The sequence below is a fragment of the Leptidea sinapis genome, chromosome 1 (assembly GCF_905404315.1).
Source record: "Leptidea sinapis chromosome 1, ilLepSina1.1, whole genome shotgun sequence".
NCBI classification, from domain to species: domain Eukaryota; kingdom Metazoa; phylum Arthropoda; class Insecta; order Lepidoptera; family Pieridae; genus Leptidea; species Leptidea sinapis.
Window position 1 is genome coordinate 20,503,006 of NC_066265.1, and position 22,790 is coordinate 20,525,795.

General features: G+C 34.4%; 2 protein-coding genes, 1 long non-coding RNA gene and 1 other non-coding gene across 4 annotated transcripts in view; 3 read left to right on the plus strand and 1 right to left on the minus strand.

Annotated features, from left to right (window-relative positions):
- The window catches only part of LOC126974451 (uncharacterized), a 128,142-nt gene extending 122,515 nt beyond the window's left edge, over nucleotides 1-5,627 (plus strand). Inside the window, exon 13 of the mRNA XM_050821988.1 lies at nucleotides 1,056-5,627. Coding sequence (XP_050677945.1) covers nucleotides 1,056-1,156 — 101 coding nt within the window. The 3' untranslated portion in view covers nucleotides 1,157-5,627. The remainder of the gene's footprint in view (nucleotides 1-1,055) is intronic.
- Nucleotides 5,628-6,292: 665 nt separating this feature from the next.
- LOC126979369 (uncharacterized) lies at nucleotides 6,293-7,790 on the minus strand. The gene is made up of 2 exons (XR_007732815.1): nucleotides 7,599-7,790; nucleotides 6,293-6,773 (listed from the first exon to the last, which is right to left on the minus strand). It is a non-coding gene; the product is annotated as an uncharacterized LOC126979369 (long non-coding RNA).
- Nucleotides 7,791-11,933: 4,143 nt separating this feature from the next.
- The window catches only part of LOC126973787 (uncharacterized), a 121,964-nt gene continuing 111,107 nt past the window's right edge, over nucleotides 11,934-22,790 (plus strand). Inside the window, exon 1 of the mRNA XM_050821151.1 lies at nucleotides 11,934-12,734. Coding sequence (XP_050677108.1) covers nucleotides 12,381-12,734 — 354 coding nt within the window. The 5' untranslated portion in view covers nucleotides 11,934-12,380. The remainder of the gene's footprint in view (nucleotides 12,735-22,790) is intronic.
- Trnak-cuu (transfer RNA lysine (anticodon CUU)) lies at nucleotides 14,941-15,013 on the plus strand. Its single transcript has one exon. It is a non-coding gene; the product is annotated as a tRNA-Lys (tRNA).

A 22,790-nucleotide genomic window follows, 5' to 3' on the forward strand; every position in this document is an offset into this window, starting at 1 on the left:
AGGACAGTCATTGGCGTAGAAACTAAGGGACAAGGGTGGAAAATAGCCACTTCAAAGACTATTTTACACCACCAGTCATCTTGGCATTGGTGAATAACGTAAATAATAAAGTATTTATTTCTTGGTTGGTAAACCAATATTGGTTTGTTACTTGTTAGCAAAGGGTGGCCGGCTAATTGGAAGCAATATTTGTGTTTTGATTTGAAGGGTTCCGTAGCTATTACTAGCTACTAAGGCTTAAAATCTTATATCTCCACCTACCAAGTCAAACAATTTGACTTGCTCATCTAGTCACTTTTTACCATAAAAAATTAACATATTTCATAGTATTTTCTTTGATTAATGCGAGTGTTTTATTTAAATAACATATTTCAGTGCACGGACTAGTAAAAAAAGAAGGTCTCCGCGCCGTGATATTAGCAAGTGAAGCACCTTTATGCTAGTGTGTGTGCCGTTACGGGGTATACTAGTTACCCAATTTTTTCTCCCTTAAATAATCATATATCTACAAATACTTTTATATTATTATTCTTACAGTTTTTCACAACGCACGACGGCATTTTTAAAATATTTTATTGCGAGGCAAACTGATCTGTCACAGGCAAATCTCATAATGGCGGCCGATCGGCTTATATTAGTGTAAGTGTATGCGTGGGGCTATATATTTACACGTTAACCGGCTTGTTTTGGTGCCTCGCTGTTATGTAAGGTGACACGGAGTCCTTCTTTTTTTACTCGTCCGTGATTTCACTGATTTATTATTAGAAAACAAACACTTTTAGTTGAGTACATTTAACAATTCAAAATGATTCAAGCCAATAATGTAGCCTTAATGTAGAAATTAAAATAATTTTAAAACAATAATAATACACGTAATAAAGAATAACTTTCGAGAAAATAAATAACTTTTAAGTTTTATCATCTATTATATTCTGATTATAATCATTGTTATTATTATAGTATATTTTCTGACCTATTTTTTTATCATATCTATGCTTTTCGGGTCAGCTAGTTTTGTATAATACTGTATATATATTTGCTGTTAATATTTTCAGGAAAATGTCAAGATGAGACCAGCAAGCAGAATCGACGTCAACCATATTCTTACCTCATATTCGTTTCACTAATCCTGTTGTACCATACCATACCCAGATGATTGACAATCGTATAGACCACACATATAATTTAAATTCTATCACAATATTAGCGAAACAAAATCACGTTATAGTGTTAAGCGTTGAAATAGGTTTTAAAATATATTAAGGTTTTTTTACAAAGCATTTAGTGATATTTAGTATTATCATACAATTATCACAATATTGTAGTAATTTTACTTAATACTTATCCTTCAACCGGAGTGGATATGTCTTCAGAAGTTTGAATCTGAAAATAAAATTTAGAAAATGTGTTAAGGAATTCGTCGAAATGAAAATGATGAGTTATTATTGAAAAATATCGCGAGCAGCCGAGCCGGTACGAATCTGTCAAATTATTTAGCAAATAATGTACGAAGCCACACTAAATATCAAAGTGGTCATATTGTGTATCTTAGAAAATGGCGTGTGAACTGATGAACTAACTATTTATTATAATAATAAATTAACAATTTTATTCAAGTACATAATTATGCTATACATTCAAAGATATTTAATACTTATACAGTAACATCTGTGTAACGAAACTTAAGGGTGATGTAAAAAAATACCTAAGTACTCTTTTGGTTGAGATTGATTTTTTCCTAGTTTTGAGAAAGATGAAATAATTAAATTCTTCGAGTTAATATTGTATTCAAAATTATTTGTACAGAATTACAATTTTTTTCGAATTATAAAGGTACTTATACCATTTTGAGTGATAGAAGCCTTGGTGCTTTGAGGAAAGGGAACGTAACATTTTCGTGTTGTGCAGATTTTCGACGGATCGAGGTTTCTACAAAAAGTATTTTTTTTTTAGTAATATTCTTATAAGTTTAATATTTGAATACGATGTAACAGTCACGCCGCTGATATCGCCTTTTTAAAGCTTCACACACACACGAACGAAACATAGGCTCTCAGAAACATCTCGATTTTAATTTTCGTGGTAGTGCCCTTGGAACCGCCAACAACTGCTGCTAGAAAATGAGAGTTTGTTGTTGAAGTTCGCATGTTTATGGACATACACCCAGTATAGCTAATTACTGTCTATTGTAAAGTGTTCATCTGTAGATTTTCCAATAACAAAAATATAAGAAAGTAAATTACGAATAACACGATTCCCGTCGAAGTTATTCTGAGAATGTCTAAAGCCGGTAATTTGATCACATACCTTATTGAAATACATACAGTAAAAATATAGTAATATTTATGTGGTCTTGGTGGAAATGGTTGTGATTGTGAATTTAATATTGAAGGTATCATGGCTGAAGGCAACCGTTATACGACTAGGGCTGCCACTCGTAGGTACGCCCCTAAAGTTTTATACTAGGTACTTTTCTTCGAATTTAAATATATTCACTATCGGTCTTAGAAATAAAATTATCATAAACTTATACCTGTGAATAAACGAAGAGTATGCAAAATGTTGACTATCGTTGACAACACTGTCAATACAATGATAGTTCTGAAGTTTTCCGAATGTCAAGCAGCCTTGCAAATAAACGCGGGAAACGTAATACGTCAGAATAAACCAATTGTAATCAAAATATTTGTGAACATTTTGCATATTCATGGTTTATTCTCAGTAATAACTTTATGCAAACTTTATTTGTAAGGCCGATAGTGTTTTTATATGATATAATTTTTAACCCCACATAGACTGTAACTGAGGAATCAGTCAACAGAAGTTGTAAAAGAAATCGAAAATATAATTATGTTTAGCCATAACAATATTATATTCCGTTGTATCTGGTCCATTGCAGTATAAACTTAAACCAAACTCATAATATTGTAAAGAACTTATTTTACTGCTGAATTTATAAGCATAGTCACATCATATTATATAATTATTAACTTATACCACGTTGTCTGTTTATATTACCACGCTAATTAAAAGCAGTTTAGTTACCTTGTGAGATTTCAGTTCAATAATATATTTATGATTTCTTTGAAACGTCATTGACACACGGATGCACGGTGGAATTCAGTTTCAGAATAAAAGGAAAGATATTTCGATATTAATCTATTTTTGTAAAGTTAAACACCCCATTTCTTTACTAGTTTCCGTTGTAGTAGAATTCAAATATCAATTAATAATAAAACTTATTATGTAGGTGTATACATAAATATATAACTAAGTATAATTTCACGATTACACTTAAACATTTTACACTTGAAGCTTGAACCATGTACAAAATCGTTATAATCAAATAGCTAGAATAATTTAGCATTTCATGATTAAATAACATTATAATTAAGTAATACTATATTATAACTAATGACGTATCTATTTTTTTAACCTGTCGTATCTTCTGAGCTTATTAAAATTTAATTTTCTGCTAAAATATTGTAAACGTTAAGTAGTTGGTCAGTCTTTTGAAATATTTATTTAACGTCATTGAACTTTATAATATTATTCTAATAATATTTTAATTCACATTTACAAATATTCAAATCTTCACAGTTTGTTAAGGTCATCTAATGACTGCTTCTAGTTAAGAAATTGTTACGACAAGGAAAATATTTTCCTTCATTAAGCAATACTAAGATAAGTAATATAATTCTAGAAATAATTATTTTATAAGCAAAAACGAACTCATTTTGAGGATGTATAGTTTAGATAAGGGAATATTAGATTTAAATTCGCGACAGCAATAATATATTTGTATTTATCTATATTTTAAGCTATTGGGTTGTCAGACTAAAATAATAAGAATAAGAAAATTTAAACTATTTGTTCTGTCTACTACGTGAATTAGTTGAGATTTTCAGTTTTTATCTATGTGATAACGTTCAACAAATATCTAACGTATCTTAAAATACTATTTTGAATAAAAATATTTGAATTTGAAAAAACGTTGAGCTTTGAAATGCTCTTTCACATTCTCATTTTTACTAACGGTCTTTTGTTTTGTATGACTGGTTTTCTTTTTCAATGAAATAATTGTTTTAACTGCAAGTTGAGTCACCCGGGGCTTCTATTTAGTCTCACTATTTTGACTCAATTAAGAGTCAGGTTGTAAACTTGACATTAACCCCCTTATTCATAATGGTCCGCTAACAGTAAACAGCCGCTTAGGAGTGTTGTTTCTCATTCTGACTTAGGTCAATAGAAGAAAACAGAGTGCGAATTAGCAATGCTTTAAGTTAGCAGACTATTATGAATAAGGGCGTTAGTGTATAAGTTAATGCAATTCACGTAATTTTAAAAATACGCATGGAATAAATACAATAAGAATTTATTACATCTGGTTATGAAAAAAAAGTACATAATATTACTTCGTATATTATAATTTAGCTTACAAAACTATAATATAATCCTAAAATCCAAAGTAAACTTTGAACCAATGTAGTGGAGCACCTAATTCTGTCAATGGTCATTTTTGAAATGTTTTACAAGTAATCAGTTTCTGGCGTTTAAATTTCGGTGCGTAAACGCTTATCTCTCTACTAATTTGAAAGCGAGTCTTTAGTTAGTAATACTATTTAAAAAAGTTTGCCGTCGGTAATAAATATCGAAATATAAATTGAAGTGAAGCATGAATAGTGTTGATAAAAAATATCAGAACTAACCTACCAATGTGTTTTTGGTTTTTGAATTCATATGTAAATCTATTCGATGTTTTATAAGGTCGGTACCGCTCTTGTGATTCCTCTGGTGTTACATGGGAGTATGTGCCGTGGGGATCACTTCCACAGATGACTCTAATGTTTGATTGTTTGTCCTTCTCTTCAATAAAAAAATAATTACTACCATACTCACGAACTGGAGACCTTTATTTTATACTCATACTTACTCTTAGATTATAAAAGTGACTTACAAGATTTGCAGAAGTCGTGCAAAGTGGGGGAATCCGGAACATAATGGGATAAACAACTTTTATTGCAACCTAAACTTTGCTTATTTTTCTACTTAGATAAATAAGTACTTACATATAAGTGACAAAAATAATTAAAAAGTCAATGTGGGAGGTATTGTGCTGAGGGAAGTATTGCTTATCTAACTGTTCACAAATGCCCGCTGTTCTCAATTCCCCCACTCTGCCCTACTTAGGTACTTTGTTTTAGTTTTGGTGACGTCAGAATTTCTCAAGTTGTTTTACAACCTATTATTTTAAGTCAAATTCTTAAAAGTGAGTTATTGCTGCTATTAATTATTTGAATACAGGTAAGCAATAAATAAAAAACTAGTGAGAAACGTTAAATCATCAATAATTAGAATATCTATATTATTATTATATAACTTATTATTTTAGTCTGCGTGAGTGTTGAATTTTAATAGCGTAGGTAGACCGTTGTGAATATTTGAGCTAGTGTTGTTGTTTTATAATGACAGATATTATAAAATCCTTTACGGAGACAACACAATGATCGGATTGCTCTCTGGGGTGTCTCTAGTGATGGATGATGATTCCAGTGTGATATATTTAGATACAGTAAATTAATTAAGAGTATAGTCGTCAATATTGATTACAATAAAGCTAAAAATTATTTTAGTTTTTTATTTTTGACAAACCCACAACCAACTACCACCAGCATGGCTCTGATCTTGCAAGGGAAATATGTAGCGGTCATCACAGTTTTTACCTTTAGGTTCCTCTGTAATTCCATAAAAAATTGTGATCAAGTGACTTAGGTACCTACCTACAACATAGTACCGACTGAGGATGATCAACACATATTCAGTTCAGAAACACGAACTAAAAACTGTAAAGATTCACCTTCACCCATTCTCCTTACAGAAAGAGAAACAGCTAGGTCACTCACTCCATCCAATAAGAGATTCAGGTACTTCGCGCAACAATGCAAGATAAAAGCCAACAACGAATAGCTTATGATTGAGGTTGCGGACATACTTGTTATATTATACAGAGGGCACAACAATAAATAATTTAAATTGAAATTTCAATCAAACAAATTGTATATTTAGAAAGCATATTAATTTTTATCGCCCTTATGTGTACGTATGCTCCTCACCTACGAGTTCTAAACGGCGACGGCGCTGAGTGGAACAAGTGTCAGTGCATAGACTAGCGCGCGGCTACTAGATTATAAAGGATGTTCCAAAATGATACTATAGAAAATTGATTTATTTAAGTGTTATTTTATGAATATGGATAAGTAGTCAATACAAGAAATAAAAATAAAAGCGAGACTCGGTAAAATACAAAATTCATTTGTTTTTTAATAAATTTCCAAATAAAAATTACACGTCTAAAAATTTCTAAATTATTTTTTATAAAGAATTGCCTTATTCAAAAAGCCTACTAAGCGTACGAGTAAAGAATATGTAGGGGATAAAGAAGAATGGAAAATAGAGGCTCCTTGTCCACCTAATAATAATTCTTCATATTAAGATTTTATAATCTTATGAATGTGACATGAATATAATATAAGTATATCTTTTGGTTTATCTAAAATCCACTTCAATTGAAATACATAGAATCATTTGTGGGCTTGCTTTGTGAGCATTAATTTTGTAGTTATCATGCGTAGGTATAACACGGGTCGTCTTGATCACTGTAATGGCATTGCTTGCGGCTGCGTCGTGTGTCGGGTCGTCTCCTTCCCTCAAATGTGCGAAAAGAATGATGGCTGGTCCATGCGTCAACTCGTGAACGGGTGTGCCATGTCGACCTGTTATAGTTAATAAATCATCGTATTTGTTGGATGAAATTAAGTACTTACTATGACAATAATCATGTTTACGAAGCATTCTTACACAAACAATTAATACGCGCTCTACAGTTTGAAGCATCCAATATACGATAATTTATATTTATTATTCCTTTTAACTTTTTATAAAATATTTCACACTTAAAACGCTTTTAACATAGACACCGATTCATATATTGGATGCAGCACCTTACAAACTAATTTGTTTTGTATATTACAGCCATTGTATGATACTCTATTGATTGAAAAGAGTGGCCGTTGAGTTTCTTGTATGTTCTACTCACGAGTTCGACTTTTTCCGAACAGATTCAGTAATTTAAAAGAAATATTTATTCAAAAATGCTTAGTTTTAGCCTAATTGAATATATTTTATTTGACTTTTATTTTGTAGCTCTACCCGTGTATTCATTTAATGTCGCCTGTGTAACCCTAGACTGAGTGTGGTGATCAGGCGTATTACACCTTAGACTGTTAAAAAAGAACGAGATGAACACTGGACTCAGGAAAGTAAGGCAAGTAATACGAACCCAATTCAACCACAGGTAGGCAATCGCTTGACAGTCCGTGGCTGACAATCAAAAGCCGTAAAGTACCGCAATAACATTAAAAACGTCAAAAAGGTTTAAATCTATACTAATAAATGAGGAAACGGTTTTTATGTTCGGTTATACTGCGAAAACTACTTAACCGATTGGAAAAATACCTACTTATATCTACCATAATATGCAGGATGTTTCGGAACAGATTTAAGTATAGTATTATGTATGATAATATGTTGATAATTACCTGGAACGTATAATTGTTACAAAAGCTGTAATAACACTAAATTCTGATCAAGTGTCCTTCTTGCTTCTAGAGAATTGTACAGTTCCAAATAACCAATACGAAAAACATTTTGATACAGAAAAGTAATAGTGATTGTTATGGTTTTTCTTTAAACTACCTAATCTCAACAAATATTAAGTGGAAGTAGTACCACATCACTAGTGTTTTGATGATCAGTAAAATTCCATAAATAATGGAATGTTGCCAACAGTATATATTAATGCGCTCAAAGAAAATATTGAAATATAGCCGCGGTCAGACGAATATTTTTACAACCTGCAGTGTCTAGACAAGCAATTCGTCTTATCATATATTTTTTTTATATAAGAGAGGGCAAACGGGCAAGAGGCTCAAGGCGTAATGGAAAGTAGTGCGGCAAACGCTCATGGATATCCGTAACAGAAGCCTCTCAAATAATAACTAAATCCGCGGTCATCAGGAGTCCCTTCCCACACCAATTCCTGAAACACCTGTAACGCATCTGCAAGCCCTCCAGCGGTGCAGTTTTGTGTGGGCGGCAGTGACCCTTCCATCAGGTAAACCTTATGCCCGCGGTTTGCCCTGTTTTTTCACAAAAAAAAAATATTATTTCCATATTTTTAAAACTAGACTTAAAATACTGAATCCAGGCTCTATCAAAGGCTCAATGGCAAGAATTCATTAACTTTGTATTTTTTCTAATTATGACTTGTTAATATTTAATAAACTCACTTGATTTCAATAATACAATAAATAAATAAATAAATTCAGCAATATAATAGTGTTTTATTTTTCTTTGACATAATCATATTATCATGTCCTGTGCTGCCCCGGCGCGTAAAAAGAATAGGGAAGTCCCAGGTCCAAGGGTGTCGTAAGAGGCGACTACGGGCTTTTTGAAAGTGGGAGAGTCACGCTGCCGTCTTATGACGATAGCACAATCGGGCCAGACTCGTCCGGGTTACTTACCACACTCGCACAGAATACCGGCGTGAAGTAGCGGCCTAGTGATGCTATGTTTCGCATAGGTTATAGTGTCGAGGACTGGAGGCCATCCCTTCCCCCCTCCCCCTCCCCATCACCCCCAAACAAAAATATGAGAGCGGTCCTTATAAATATATTACCCCAGGAGGGTACCGGCTCTACCAGAGTCGGAGAATCCCTCCCCGAGCATTCTCGCTCGGGCTGCCCCTCGTATTCTGGGGAGGGCACAGTACCACGCATATCTAAGGACAAACAGGGCAGCAACATCACGGCACCCCGCTCCACGCTTTATGTGGACTTCTGGGAATTCACTCCAATTTAAACGCCGTCCACCACCACTTTGAGACGGCGCAGCCGGCCTTGTGTTTCCTTACGGAGACGCAGATATCTCGACCTAGCGATACGTCATATTTAACGTACCCCGGGTACAAAATTGAGCATAATTTCATGCCTCATGCCGGTGTATGTGTGTACATTAGGGAGGATATCTGCTGTCGCCGTCTCGGCAATTTTGAGGGTAGGGACCTGTCTACTCTCTGGATCCGCATAGATTTAGAGGACCGCGTCCGCATCTACAGTGTGTCTACAGGTCCCATAGTGGTAACGCAGAAACGGATCACCTCATGGGCTGCGTTCAAGCGGCATTTGATGACGTGCTTGCTCAGATCATGCCCTCCGCTGAAATCGTAGTCTTGGGTGATTTCAACGGGCACAATGCTGAATGGCTTGGATCACGTACTTCAGACTACGCAGGGCGATCTGTGCATAATTTTGCAGTGGCGTATGGTCCGTCCCAATTGGTTGAGTCGCCAACGCTGCTCGCGGATGTGGATAGCCACATGCCGTCCTTATTACATCTTCTGCTGACTACACATCCAGATGGTTACCAGGTCTCTGTCGACGCCCCTCTCGGAACGTCCGACCATTGCCTGGTCAGGAGTGTAGTGCCTATCCGACGCCTATGTCGCAGACCACCAGCGACCCGCCGCGTTTGGCACTACAAGTAAGCAGATTGGGATAGGATGCGTTTCTTTTGTGCATCCTACCCTTGGGGCAGGGTTTGTTTCCTTTCGGATGATCCCAGTGCCTGCGCCGTTGCAGTAGCCGATGTGATACTGCAGGGCATGGATATTTCTATACCAAGCTCTGTAGTACCGATCGGTGGCAGATCACAGCCCTGGTTCGATGCGTCAGTTAAAGCAGCATCTGACTGCAAAAAAACAGGCGTATCGAACTTGGACCTCCAGCTTCCTCACTGGGTGCAGCATACAGGTCGTCGTCGACGGTAATTGCTCGAATCCCAAGCCCGTGAACGCTGGAGTGCCCCAAGGCTGTGTGCTGTCTCCCACGCTGTTTCTTCTGCATATCAATGATATGTTGGACACCGCCAACATGCATTGCTATGCAGACGACAGCACTGGTGATGCCGTATACACGGGCCATGCAGGTCTCTCTTGGGAAAACGTCGACCAGTGCCGGGAGAAACTTGTGTCTTCTATCGAGTCCTCTCTCGAGAAGGTCGCGGAATCGGGTAAGTTGAACCTTGAATTCCTGAACCTCCAATTAAACCCTCAGAAGACTGAAGTTTGCGCGTTTACCACTAAATAAAACCCCATTTGCCGTATCACCGCTCTTCGAGAACACTTTCCTTAAAGCCTCGCCTAGTATCGGAATGCTGGGTCTCGAAATCTCGAGCGATTGCCAATTCCGCAGCCATCTGGAGGGCAAAGCCAAATTGGCTTCGAAGAAACTGGGCGTCATAAATAGAGCACGGCAATACTTCAAGCCGGCCCACATTCTAGCGCTCTACAAAGCGCAGGTCCGGCCTCACATGGAGTATTGCTGTCATCTCTGGTCTGGCGCACCCCAGTATCAGCTCGATCCATTTGACCGCGTAAAACGCAGAGCAGCTTGAATTGTCGGGGACCTAGCGCTCTGTGAACGGCTGGATCACTTGGCGTTGCGTAGAAACGTCGCTTCATTGTGTGTCTTCTACCGCATTTATCACGGGGAGTGTTCCGAAGAGCTGTTCAACCTGATTCCTGCCGCCGAATTTCACCTTCACACGACACGCCACAAGTTACGATATCATCCCCACCATCTGGATGTGTGGCGGTCCTCCACAGTGCGGTTTTCAAGAAGCTTTCTTCTTCGTTCTACGAAGCTGTGGAATGAGCTTCCTTGAGCGGTGTTTCCGGGGACGATACGACATGGGTACCTTCAAGAAAAGCGCGTACACCTTCCTTAAAGGCCGGCAACGCTCTTGTGATTCCTCTGGTGTTGCAAGAGAGTGGCGGTGATCACTTAACACCAGGTGACCAGTGCTTTCGTTTGTCCTCCTATTCCATTTAAAAAAAATAAGATGATATAGGGAAAACAATTTAACTTAAACTAAAAGTGCCTTTATTCATAGTTTTTTTTTGTAAGTTTATGAGTTCTTACAGTAAACCGACAATATACAATATTGTACCATCATTGTTGTTGCCATATTTGAACCGTCAAACCCCACAAACTTTCTATTAAGATCTGAAGACTTAGACGACCATGGAATGAGAGTATTCATCTTCATGCTGGGCAAAACCAAATTGAGACAATTCTGGTAGTATGCATTCGACAATTTTCTTGAACATAGGACAATGTTGGCACTTCTTCACTAGGGTAATTCGGGAAAAAAAAGGGTGTTCGCAATATCGGTAACAATAATTTTTTCATCAAATCCACATAGTTCATATCGTTACAATGAGGCGAAATTTGACAAATTCGCTTACACTTTCAGCATGTATGCAGGCCCACATGTTAGCTGAAATTCAGCCAGAATAATGATTGACGTGATGAATTCTGTGTATCGCGTGTTATTATACCGCCATTAATTTATGCGATCATATTCGGAAGAGTGAAAATATTTTTCGTCGGTAAAGATACTATTTGTGTATAATAATGTCTGTAATGCAGTCGAACTCTGCGTAAATTATTGGTATTATTATAATAATATTGCAACAAATTTTTATAATATGTTATAGTAAAAATTATAGGTACCTACATAATAATAAAACCTTTATTACGAAAGTTGTTTGTAAATATTTTACTTCACAAGATTCTAGATACATTTTATCATAAAAATAGTAATTAACAATGCTGGAACGAGTAGTCGTTTTACTATTGGCAGCACTGAGTTGACAATATCTATCGAGCCTGTGGACTTGCATCGCGTGCCACTAAATAAATAATTAAAAAGTCTAACAAACGAAAAGTGACACTTGACACATTATGCCAGTGGCACGATGGACACGAATTATTTGTATATTAAATTTGTACATTCTCTTTGTATGTATCGCTTTGCTCGGTGTTTGCTATTGGCGAATCGTGCTCGGTGCTGGTTAGCGTCAAGGTTTTGGATTCGGATTTTTCGTAACTTCAACTTGTACTTACTACTTTGTAGACTTACTTAGTTGTCTGTTGTACGCGTATTGTCAGTCGATGAGTGTTGAGTTCGCTGATAATAATATTAATAAAAATAGTCATAACGTAATGATAATCAACAAATTAAAACTGTACTAGATCGTTTAGCCATATAAATTGGGATGTGTGTTTGTGAAAGTTACAAACGTTCAATATCCATTTCGTTTTATTCATGTAGTTAGTTAGTACTATGTCGTTTCACGTAATATTAGGTACCGCCACATAAATATTATTGTGATGCGACTGCTATATGAATGTAAAGTCGGGAATCACTATGTTCGAAGCGGGATAAAATCAACGAGTTTGTGATCATCAATTAGAATGCAAGACGAGTGTTTGGAGGACTCAAGGAGGAACTTCGAAGGGAGGAGGCCCACGACCGTGTTTCAGATAGCTGAGAGTTTTACGAACCTGGATGAGACAGCCAGGACTGGTCGGTATGTGCGAGGGCCACATTCGAGGTTTGGGAAACGATATGAGAATGGCGGTCGAAGTAGACGGTGTTGTGATGATGATTGTGCGGAGTCCAGTGCTAGTGATTGTGATAGACTCGGTGATAAGCGAGTGACTGGATCCTCATGTGCAGCGCTGAGAGTGGCAGTCAATGCACTGTACCCCTTTGATGACTTCATCCTGGAGAAAATTGGAACTGGATTCTTCTCTGAAGTTTTTAAAGTAAGTGTTAGCATAGAATTATGTTTCTTATCATCTTAAATTAAAAAAAAATGCCAATGTAAAATTTATAAGTATTTTTTACGACTATTAAGACATAGGTAATAAACCTAATAACATAGGTTTATTACCTGTCTTACATGATGATCTCAATCTCAAATAATAAAGGCAAAAATAATATATGTATATATATAAGTAGTTCAATATTTGTTTATTATGTCCTAAAATAGTTAGTAGAGCTATTGAGTATAATAGCAATAATTATTTATATCAAATGGCTATTAAAAGAAGCTCAGTATACCTCATCATAAAGTTTTAATTAACTTTAATAAAATGATTTCATTAATTTAATGATTGCAGAGGTGATTTTACACAGAATTAAGGCTGCATTATGTATGTATCTAGAATTCTCATGTCACAATTTTGTTTGCCATACTCCTCCAACCTGATTTGATATATTTTTATGAAGTTTTAAATGTATTTTATTTGGTGGGTCTGAGAATGAGTCAATATATTTTATTACCACAATTATTTTATTGCAATTTTGTTTATTAATTTATATGGCAATACAAAGTTTGCCGGGTCAGCTCGTTATTATTTAATTAATTCACATTTTAATTTGCATGGGAGATTTCAAATTCAATGTCAACTCAAATGAAGAAAATTAATAATTTTAACATACATTATTTAGGTTATAAGTATTATTGTGTAGATTTTACTCTGATTGTTAAAGAAACCTTTAAAATAAAGAAATTATTCTATAAATTTAACAAGATTTATTGCTTTACAATTTAAGGTGTTTTTCAACAGCATTGATAGTTCAATATTTTTAAGTACAATTTACATTTGTATGTTTGTAGGATGAAATGTTCTTATTGTCACCAAAATCTTACAAAACATATTATATAAACATTTAACTCATTGTTCCTGGTTAGGTAAAACCAGGAACAATGAGTTCATGTTGTAGGAATTAATTATTAATCCCCAAAGGCTGATAATTATGGACAGAATTAAAATTATTAAATTACAAGAAAGTTTAAGTGTTTTAGATTTTAAGGACATACTTTTTTGGAGAGTTTCACTGTAACGATCGACGAACTTAAAGATAATAACAACGAAAAAGCCCTACAGAAGGAAAAGTAATAGTTATGTTACACAGCTTAAAATATACAACTCTGCTCTTTAAACATTATAATTATAAACATATTTAATTTTAAGTATTATGTAAATGATCAATGAAGTATGAAACCCAACTATGATAGTATAATTAGCACTTTCACACTGAGGTACTCAAGACCTAGTGGCTTACATTAAAGAATCATTAAATATTTTTGTAAATTATAATCATCCCCAACAATTCATCAAATCATTTATTCATAGTTTATTAGATCAAAAAATCACTAATGACTGTCACAAGTGTTGAGTTTTTAATGAGAAGAAGTAGTTTGAAAGTGATTGCCACTCTTAAATAAATTTTTTCAGATAGTCAATACAAGTGATGCTGCAGACATACTTAAATGTTTAGTAAAAACATCTCAAAAGAATTGAGTCCAGTAAATATAATTTTAAAATTTTTGTTTCCATGAAGGCGAGTTCTCAGTGTCCGCTACACTAGGGAGCACCTGTTCATGTACATGATGAATGGACTCGGTATTGCTTTACTTACCATTGCCATGATGGCACCAATTTAGTTGTATACTGACTTTATGTCATCACATCATTAGCTAACTAAAATTCATTATAATGCTCAAAATATACATACAAATTCCTGCATCATCAAATATACAAGACAAGAAGCTATTTGGCGAGTTCCTTTCAAACTTTATAAAAACATTCCTTTGATATATGTCTAGTTTACAAGAAAGAACAAAACATTTAGATTTGTTTCCACACACAAGTGTTTATTCAAGTGATATGAAAGGCATAGCTATCTGTTGACATCACTTATTGTGAATTATCTCATTTCAATGTCAGTTCATATCATTGTATGTATTTGCATATTCTATTGTATCAATATATTAAGATGCTGCTCACAATATCTTCTTTAAATTTTAACATAATATTGAGTACCAACATTATTATTAGGATAAGAATAGATATGGGGTAAATCTCACAATTTTTAATCTTAAAAAATATCTTATTAAGAATTATAACGAGTCGTTTAATTGGAATCTCGCAAATGTAAGATAATTTCGAACCATTTGACACAGCCCGGCTAGCTCAGTCGGTAGAGCATGAGACTCTTAATCTCAGGGTCGTGGGTTCGAGCCCCACGTTGGGCGACATTTTTTTTTTATTTTTATTAAAAAAAAATACGTTTATAATAAAACGACACAAATAGTAAAAGTTAAAGTATAAATTGAATTTCACTGGACATCTTAATTTGTTAACCAAATTTTCCCAATCTAGTATGACGATACAAACCTTATAATTAAAACAAACTACATTGTAAATAATTTATCTCATTTCATTAAATACATAAAAACTTTATTTGTTACAGTTTCAATTCTTTATATTTTTATTTATTACGTATACGGTCATGTACCTATTGATAAACGGATTGTTGTTACGGAAGTGTTAAGTGACCAATAGAAATGTGTTTGTTTAGTTGAAGGCTGTGTGTGAGGAAGCTCTGTCGGAGGCAGGATATTACCTTCGTGTTACTACAAGGCTGTCAACAGACGCGCCGTGATTTCGCAAGTGTTTACTCATTACAATGACGGGCTAACGTCGGACCTTCCTTTATGACATTTTCTGAGCCACATAGCTTTACTCTCACAATCACTGATGTGCCTTAAAGGTGTTTTTTTTTTCTTTCTTTAAAAATAGCTGACGTCTAAAAACTGAGATCGATGTACACAATCCGCATTAACGGTTCTTACAAAAAAAAATGTTTGTTAGCTTTCAATAGGATTTACAAAAATCATGTTGACATCTCAATAATAATAATATGCCATTTATTTCAGGCATTTATATATATATATGCAATATGTAATAAGATATAACAATAAAATTATTATACATTGCAGTAGCTACTTAAAAAAAAAAATAACATAAAACTAAAATTGCCCCAAATTGAGGTTCGTACAAAGACTAATGTAATTGATAAAATTATTTCCGGTTATTGTCACCATGCACAGAAAGCCAGTATTGGTAGGTATATCAATAAAAATCTTCTCGCAATCGAGGCACATGAATAATTTTCGTTGTTGCCCCGGTCAAATTGAGTTACACATTCCTGTAGTTTGAATTTGGTTGTACCAAAGCTTCTACACCTAGTTTATTTGTTTTTCTATTTGCTTGCATAAAAAATCCCTGTCAATATATTGTATCATTTCGGGTATGTTCGGGTATGTATATACTTAGATCTCCTAAGGATGAAGATATATAATTACGTTATGTAAAATAATATTATGTAACACAAAATGAGTTGGCAGTTTTTTTAAAGCACCAGTTTCCGCATTAAATATTGAATTGAATTACCTAGTTAAGACGAGACAAGCTAATTTATTTAGTTATGTAGTGTTCGTTGGTGCGCGCTCGGTGATACTGCTTTCAATATCATTCAGTTTATGATTGTTATTTAATTTTTATTATATTTGTATTTTTTTCTAATTTGAATAACTCCAATTTTGAAATTCCGGACCTTTGTTACCAAGAATTTAATTTTTCTTTTTCTTCATTCTTTCAATTAACCGGATCGTCATACTTCGTATAACTTATTGTACCTTTTCATTATATAATAATCAACTAGTTACTTACCAAATTGATTATAATTATTATATTTGTGAAAATTGACAAATTTTTTATACGTAATGATTTGGTGCGATGCCATACAACCAGTGAATTCTGTAGCCACAGAGGTTATAATAGGAGTTCAGGAATAAAGAACACAAATTACAAACGCGAGAATCTCGCGTGGAATCGATTCACGTAATATTGGCAGGTTCTTGCATTGTTCTCCGATTTCTGTCGGTATTTTGGCGCGAGATAAAAGAGCTAAGAACAAGAGAACAGACGAGTATTTTCATTGACTCCACATTCGCACGTTTCTCAGTGTCGGTAGTGAGCGACTCGATCGGTTATAACAGTTATAGGTACCTGGTGTTTACTGAGCATCAATATGAGTCGGATTTGGACGACCGAACTAAAATTGACATTCCTAGAATATTTTAAGCAGAACAGATTTTGTGGAATATAAGTTTGAAAGATTATAATAATAAACTAAAAATCCACGAGGCGTGGAAACTTATTAGCGTCATGATACTCTGGCGAGTCTATACAAAAAGAAGCTCTCGTCGAGATTCTTGCTGATGTGAATGTGGAGCGCGTAAAATATAATACTGATAAAGTCATTACCCACAAGTTCGGAACAAAACGAAGCAACATAACAATTCTCTAAAAAATAAATAAGAATAGTCGCGGTAAGTCGTAAGCGTTACCCGCGGCATTCAGCGATGACGTGCCATGTTTTTAGCACGAGTCTAATTGGTCGCTGTGGTGCCAAATGTTCACCGGATCAAGTCCCGTCAACTGAAGTGTGGACATGCTGAATGACGCCACGATTTCGCTTCCATATCTAAAATGAAATCATAAAAAAAGGTTTAAAATTTCTGTTAATCCATTTGACTTAGGTTCGGCTGGAGGAGTTGAAATAGAACGAAAATGAAACCTAGTCGGCACGAACGTTGAGCAGTGTCATTAAACGCGCTAAAGTGGAAGATAGGGTCTCACTGGTGGGAGACGGGGGGGGTGCGGGGGCCGCAGATCAATCAGCGATATGCCGGAATTATATATAATATTGTATAATTATTTATACCGCCATAATGCAATATTATATTGTATGCTATTGTAAGTCAGCGCGTTAGTTTAGTTTCGCTCAAATTCAAATTTGATCTTTACTACTTAATATTTTCAAAGCAAAGTTTGTTATCTAGTCCGAATTTTATCTTATAAACAGGCACAAAGTAGGCATGTAGTTGGCAATCTAAGTGGTGACGATTTAAAACGACTGTCTTTTCAGTTTTTAGCATTCTTAAATATATCTCACCTCGACCGCATTTCCAACACTTTTAACCAAAAGACATGCTTTCGTCATTCGCTCGCAGTCCGCGGTAATGCATGCAAATCGCTCAATGTTCTCGCAATACATATTTAAATTGATAATTAAATATATTCTAAACTCTTTTGCTATTAGTCTTCCTGATTTCTCTTTAAGTGTATTTAATTTAATTGCGTTATTATGTATCTGAAACTAACACGCGATTGCGACATGTTTGTAGAGGAGTAATAATTGTAGTATTTGATTTGCAGTTTCTTGCCTTGTTTCTTCTGTGGATTCTAAAGGGTTTGCGAAGTGATAGTTTAGCACGGACTTAGGACTCAAAGCACAAGTAGGAGAAATAGACGTTCGTTAAATTTTTTAGTTATTTTATGCAATCTGAAAAATCTCTGTGAAATTGTCGAATTTTTAATGAAATAATTTGAAACTTTCATCATTTTTCAAAATATTATAAATGTGACACATACAAACTGATGTAAATAATCATTGTAACGCTTCGACAATAGTTAATAAATAATTAAAAAAACTTCAAAAGAATTTTAAGTACAGTAATTGTATCATTCTACACCAGGGGCGTGCATATCATATAGGCAATTAGGCAGTGCCTACCTCGTTATGAACCTATATAAATATAGCACTAGTGTTAAAGTTAATTTAGTTGAATTTGTAGATTTAGTTTTCAGATTTTATAACCAAACTTCTATTGAACATCCACTCATCAAAATTTTCCTAACGCTAGATACTAAACACGCAATCTTTGCATATTCCAAGCTCAACTACGACTAATTAGATCTACAGTACCTGCTAGAAAACCATTGCACGCCCCTGTTCTACACACTGTAAATAAATAAAGTTATTATGCGAACGCGAATAGGCTCAGAGCTTAGCATTATCTTTGATTTCGTTTTACAGTCACTTGACAGCTGAAATTATGCTGAACTTAAGCTAAGACAGCTCAATGCAAAAGTCAAGTTCGCGTTTTATTACACTCGGCTAAGTTTTATGTAAGTAAACTCTGAGCAAAGGCTAAGTGCGCGCTATAGATCTCAGCCTCTCAGAAGCTTAGTTGTAGGTACGTGAAAGCACGTTTTAATACTTCACGTTCAATTAGTATTATTTTGAAGTATAATCCCCACTAATATTTTACTAGTTTTGTACAGAACTCTCGGGGTAGGACTAAGCTTCGCATTGGCTCTGTAATTTCAAAGAATTATATATAATATATACACTTACCCATTAACTAGTCATTATATTTGTTAAATAAGTGAGCGTGGTCCTGGCATTGATATCATTATTTCGTTTGGTTCTACGTCGTTGGTTCCGTAGAACTGCCATTATACGATTCCCACGGATCTAATTCCTACAACTCTTTGAAGATGCTAATCAGTCAGTCGGTTGTAATATTTGATATTTGGAGTATTTACCTCACCGGAGATGACCCATAATATACAATCTATTCTCCTCTGTAACATATATGTACTAGAGCATAATTGGTAACATAGATACTAGTTATATTGTTTATGTTTTCCTATTTTTGAGTTTTCGCATATACACATATCTGGCTTTATAACGCTCTTTCAGATTTAGAGGGAAGGAAAAAGTATCTGAATAAAATGGGTAGGAGGAAGTACAATAGCGCTTACCAAGTTAAACATACAATAGGTATCTATAGAATATATTTGTGAAGATTACATCCCAATAAAATTCGTTGACGAACAGAAACACACTCAGAAACCCTAGTAAATCTTTTCTAAAAAGTGTCATATTGATATCCGTTCAACTCGAGCGTCTCCATTTAGTTAAATACTGTGAGGTAGGTAATGATCGCACATCACATGGTATCATTACTCGCTGGTCCTCGCGAGCCGCGACCTCTGTCTGATAACAGTACCGCAACGTGATAGCTGCTAATTTATTGCAGATGTATTAATAGTTATGATGTCATGTTTTGGTGCACTGGTTAATTTATGGCTTTCTAGATACGGGTATTATTTGGATGTTTAAGATTTTCTTTAGTTTTTAATGTAAGTACAATGTACATAATAATATAAATCAAATCAAAATCAGTTTATTCACGTAGGTCACGGATATGACACTTATGAATGTCAAAAAAAAAATATTTTTCTTATTGAATCTACCGCTACTTCGTAAAGGGTTGAGCTAATGAGAAGAAGTAGCAAGAAACTCATTGCCACTCTTTTATATCAAGATTTACATTTAAGTACATCGATTTATAAATCATTTCAAATTACAATATAATATGTAAAATGTAAAATGATGCAACATATAATAAATTAAAAACGTCTTGTTCTACAGGCAAAGGTCAAAAAACGTAAGGCATTTTCAACGACCTTCATTTTTTTTTATCACGTCAAAACCACAGTGTATCTGGAAAAAACACATGATGTTTTTTTTATATATTCTACGTACCATTCCTGTTACTGCTACGAGGTTATTGAAATTCTTCTATTGTATTTCATACTGCTAATAATCACATAGAATTTTAGATATATAATATATTATTTTACTTACTTACCTATGAAGAAATTTTGATGTTTTAGACAAACTTTTGTTAAAATTTCATCTTATTTAAAATCAACTTAAAATTCTGTACTTTTGAAATAAATTTAAGTGCTAATTTTACTTTTATATTTAAAAGAAAGTGAACGTGCATTTGTTATTATTATAATTTATAAAGACTTTGGAGGAGTTTAATTTAATTTATAATTTTCAGTTAAATAAACAATTTTAAATGATTTTGATGATGACACGGGGCTCAAATAACATTTATGCATACAAGTGAAATTTTGTTTTATCGCATAGTTTTAAACGGAAATGCCGTGAATTACACGTTTTCACGTTTTGGCTTTAGTTTTTAAAGTCAAGTAGGTACACGGGACTGTAAATATAAAAATTACAGTTCTATAGTTAAGTACAAATGTAACGACCGTGAAGTACGGAATCCACGTTTCGGCTGCAGTTTCTGAAATCTATATAAATAAAATGATAGAGGTTTTAGAGATGATCGCTTAAAAAAAACTACAGGATAGATTTAAATTAAATATTCATTTTTGTTCCTTAGACACTTGACCCATATCTAAAATAATTGGTATATATCCATTTAATATAAAGTTTTAAGAAACAACGGTTTTTAAAGCAGTACGTACTCTGTCATGTGTGTACTCGAACAAAGTCACGCGCATCACCTAGTATAATAATATAAGTAAAATAACAAACAGTATAGAAAATCCATTACATTCGGGCTTAATCGGGTACCCACAAGTGGGCACCTTGTTGACGACAGGTTAAAAACTGTTGCGTGTGTGAGCAGACAAATACCAGTTCGGCGCATGCGCACTGCGCAGTCCACTTTTTAGACCACAAGGTGTGTTACGTAGCTCGTGCAGACAGGCTCCCGGTATGGCTGCGACGGTCAACTGGTTTGTGGAAATAACCTCCGCGACCTCGCCTCGTTCATGTGCAAAGCGAATAAATCTGGTAAGGAACACGGGATATATTTTAAATAGACTCTCTGATGAGCAATGGTCCTCGAGGAATCAAAATTATGAATTGATTAGTAAATTTTTAGGGTCGCGGGGAACCGTGAACTAAAGACTGCTCAATTTCACGTCTGGGATTAAATATACAAATTTATATTATTTGTACTAATTTATGAACATTGCGGAGTTCAAATCTGTATCATTCGCACGGGTGATTTAGTTGGTAAGAGCGCTGGGGATCCCGAGAGGCTTTGGTTCGAGTCCCACTGCCCACCAGGGTCATAATTACAATAGCACAAATTAAATAGTATAATACTCTGCTGTCTGTCTAGCAGCGGACATCAAATAAATTGAAGTAGTGACAGTTACAATTTTGACAGTGTGTTTTAATATTTTAAATAGTTCATAGTAGTCTTTTTAAGGATTATCTGACTCTCTGATCTCTGACATTCAATTTCTGGTAACCTGTTTTTATTGATCAGATAAATTGCAAGTGTGATTAAGTGGGCTTTAAATGTTATATTGACATGAAAACATCGAGGGCTACGAACAAGTTTTCAATTTAACTGTTATTTTTTTTTAAATCTATCTAAGTACTTATCTATTATTTTTTCCGAGTGAGTTTAATAGAGTGTTTTATTGTACTTTATTTACCGGATGATCCGCCCGTCTCGTGCGGTTATGTGGCGAGAAGATATTACTAAAAAAATGTATCTATAATCATATTTTTGAAATAAATCTTGTATTTTGTTGTATTAAATTTTACTTTTCACAATGTCTGATTGGTTTGTTACTGATTCAGAACATGTTAATTATCTCAATGATGTTATAAACATTTGCATGACATTTTAATTGTTGAATTGAATATTTACAATAAAAAAACAACTGTAAACATTATTAACGTTGTCAACAAAAACGCGCGAACGGCTGTCGTGTGTAATGTATCTGCATGAAGTGCATCAGATATTTGCATGCACGCGAAACTTTTACTGGAAAACACGTATGATAATTGGTAATGGTGACAATTAGCATGGCATTGTCATGCGTGCATGCTACGAGAATTGATGTTGTGCTGTCGCGAGGGAAGTTTCGGACTGGTTTTTATGTCATTTGATCTTTGGGACTCGGATAAATTGTGCTATATACATACTAACTAACATTTACTCGATTACGTCAGAGTAGATTTCGATAAAGTTGCAATCTGACTATTAATTTGCTTTTTGTTTTCAATTTCAAACGCTGAATTTTTTGATTCGGCAATATAAGCTGGATCAACCAGACATATTCATAAGTACATTCTTCATTGCTATTTTGTTAATGTAACATTTTAGCTTTCATGTTACACACACCTTACCAATGTTAATTAACTTATGATTAATTATCTTTTCATATTCAAAGACTTGTAGGTTCCTAAATAAAAAATAACAGGTACATTAATAAAGATAGACTCAGCTCAGACAGAAACTATGAACTCGATTACTAGAGTTGAATGTCCGA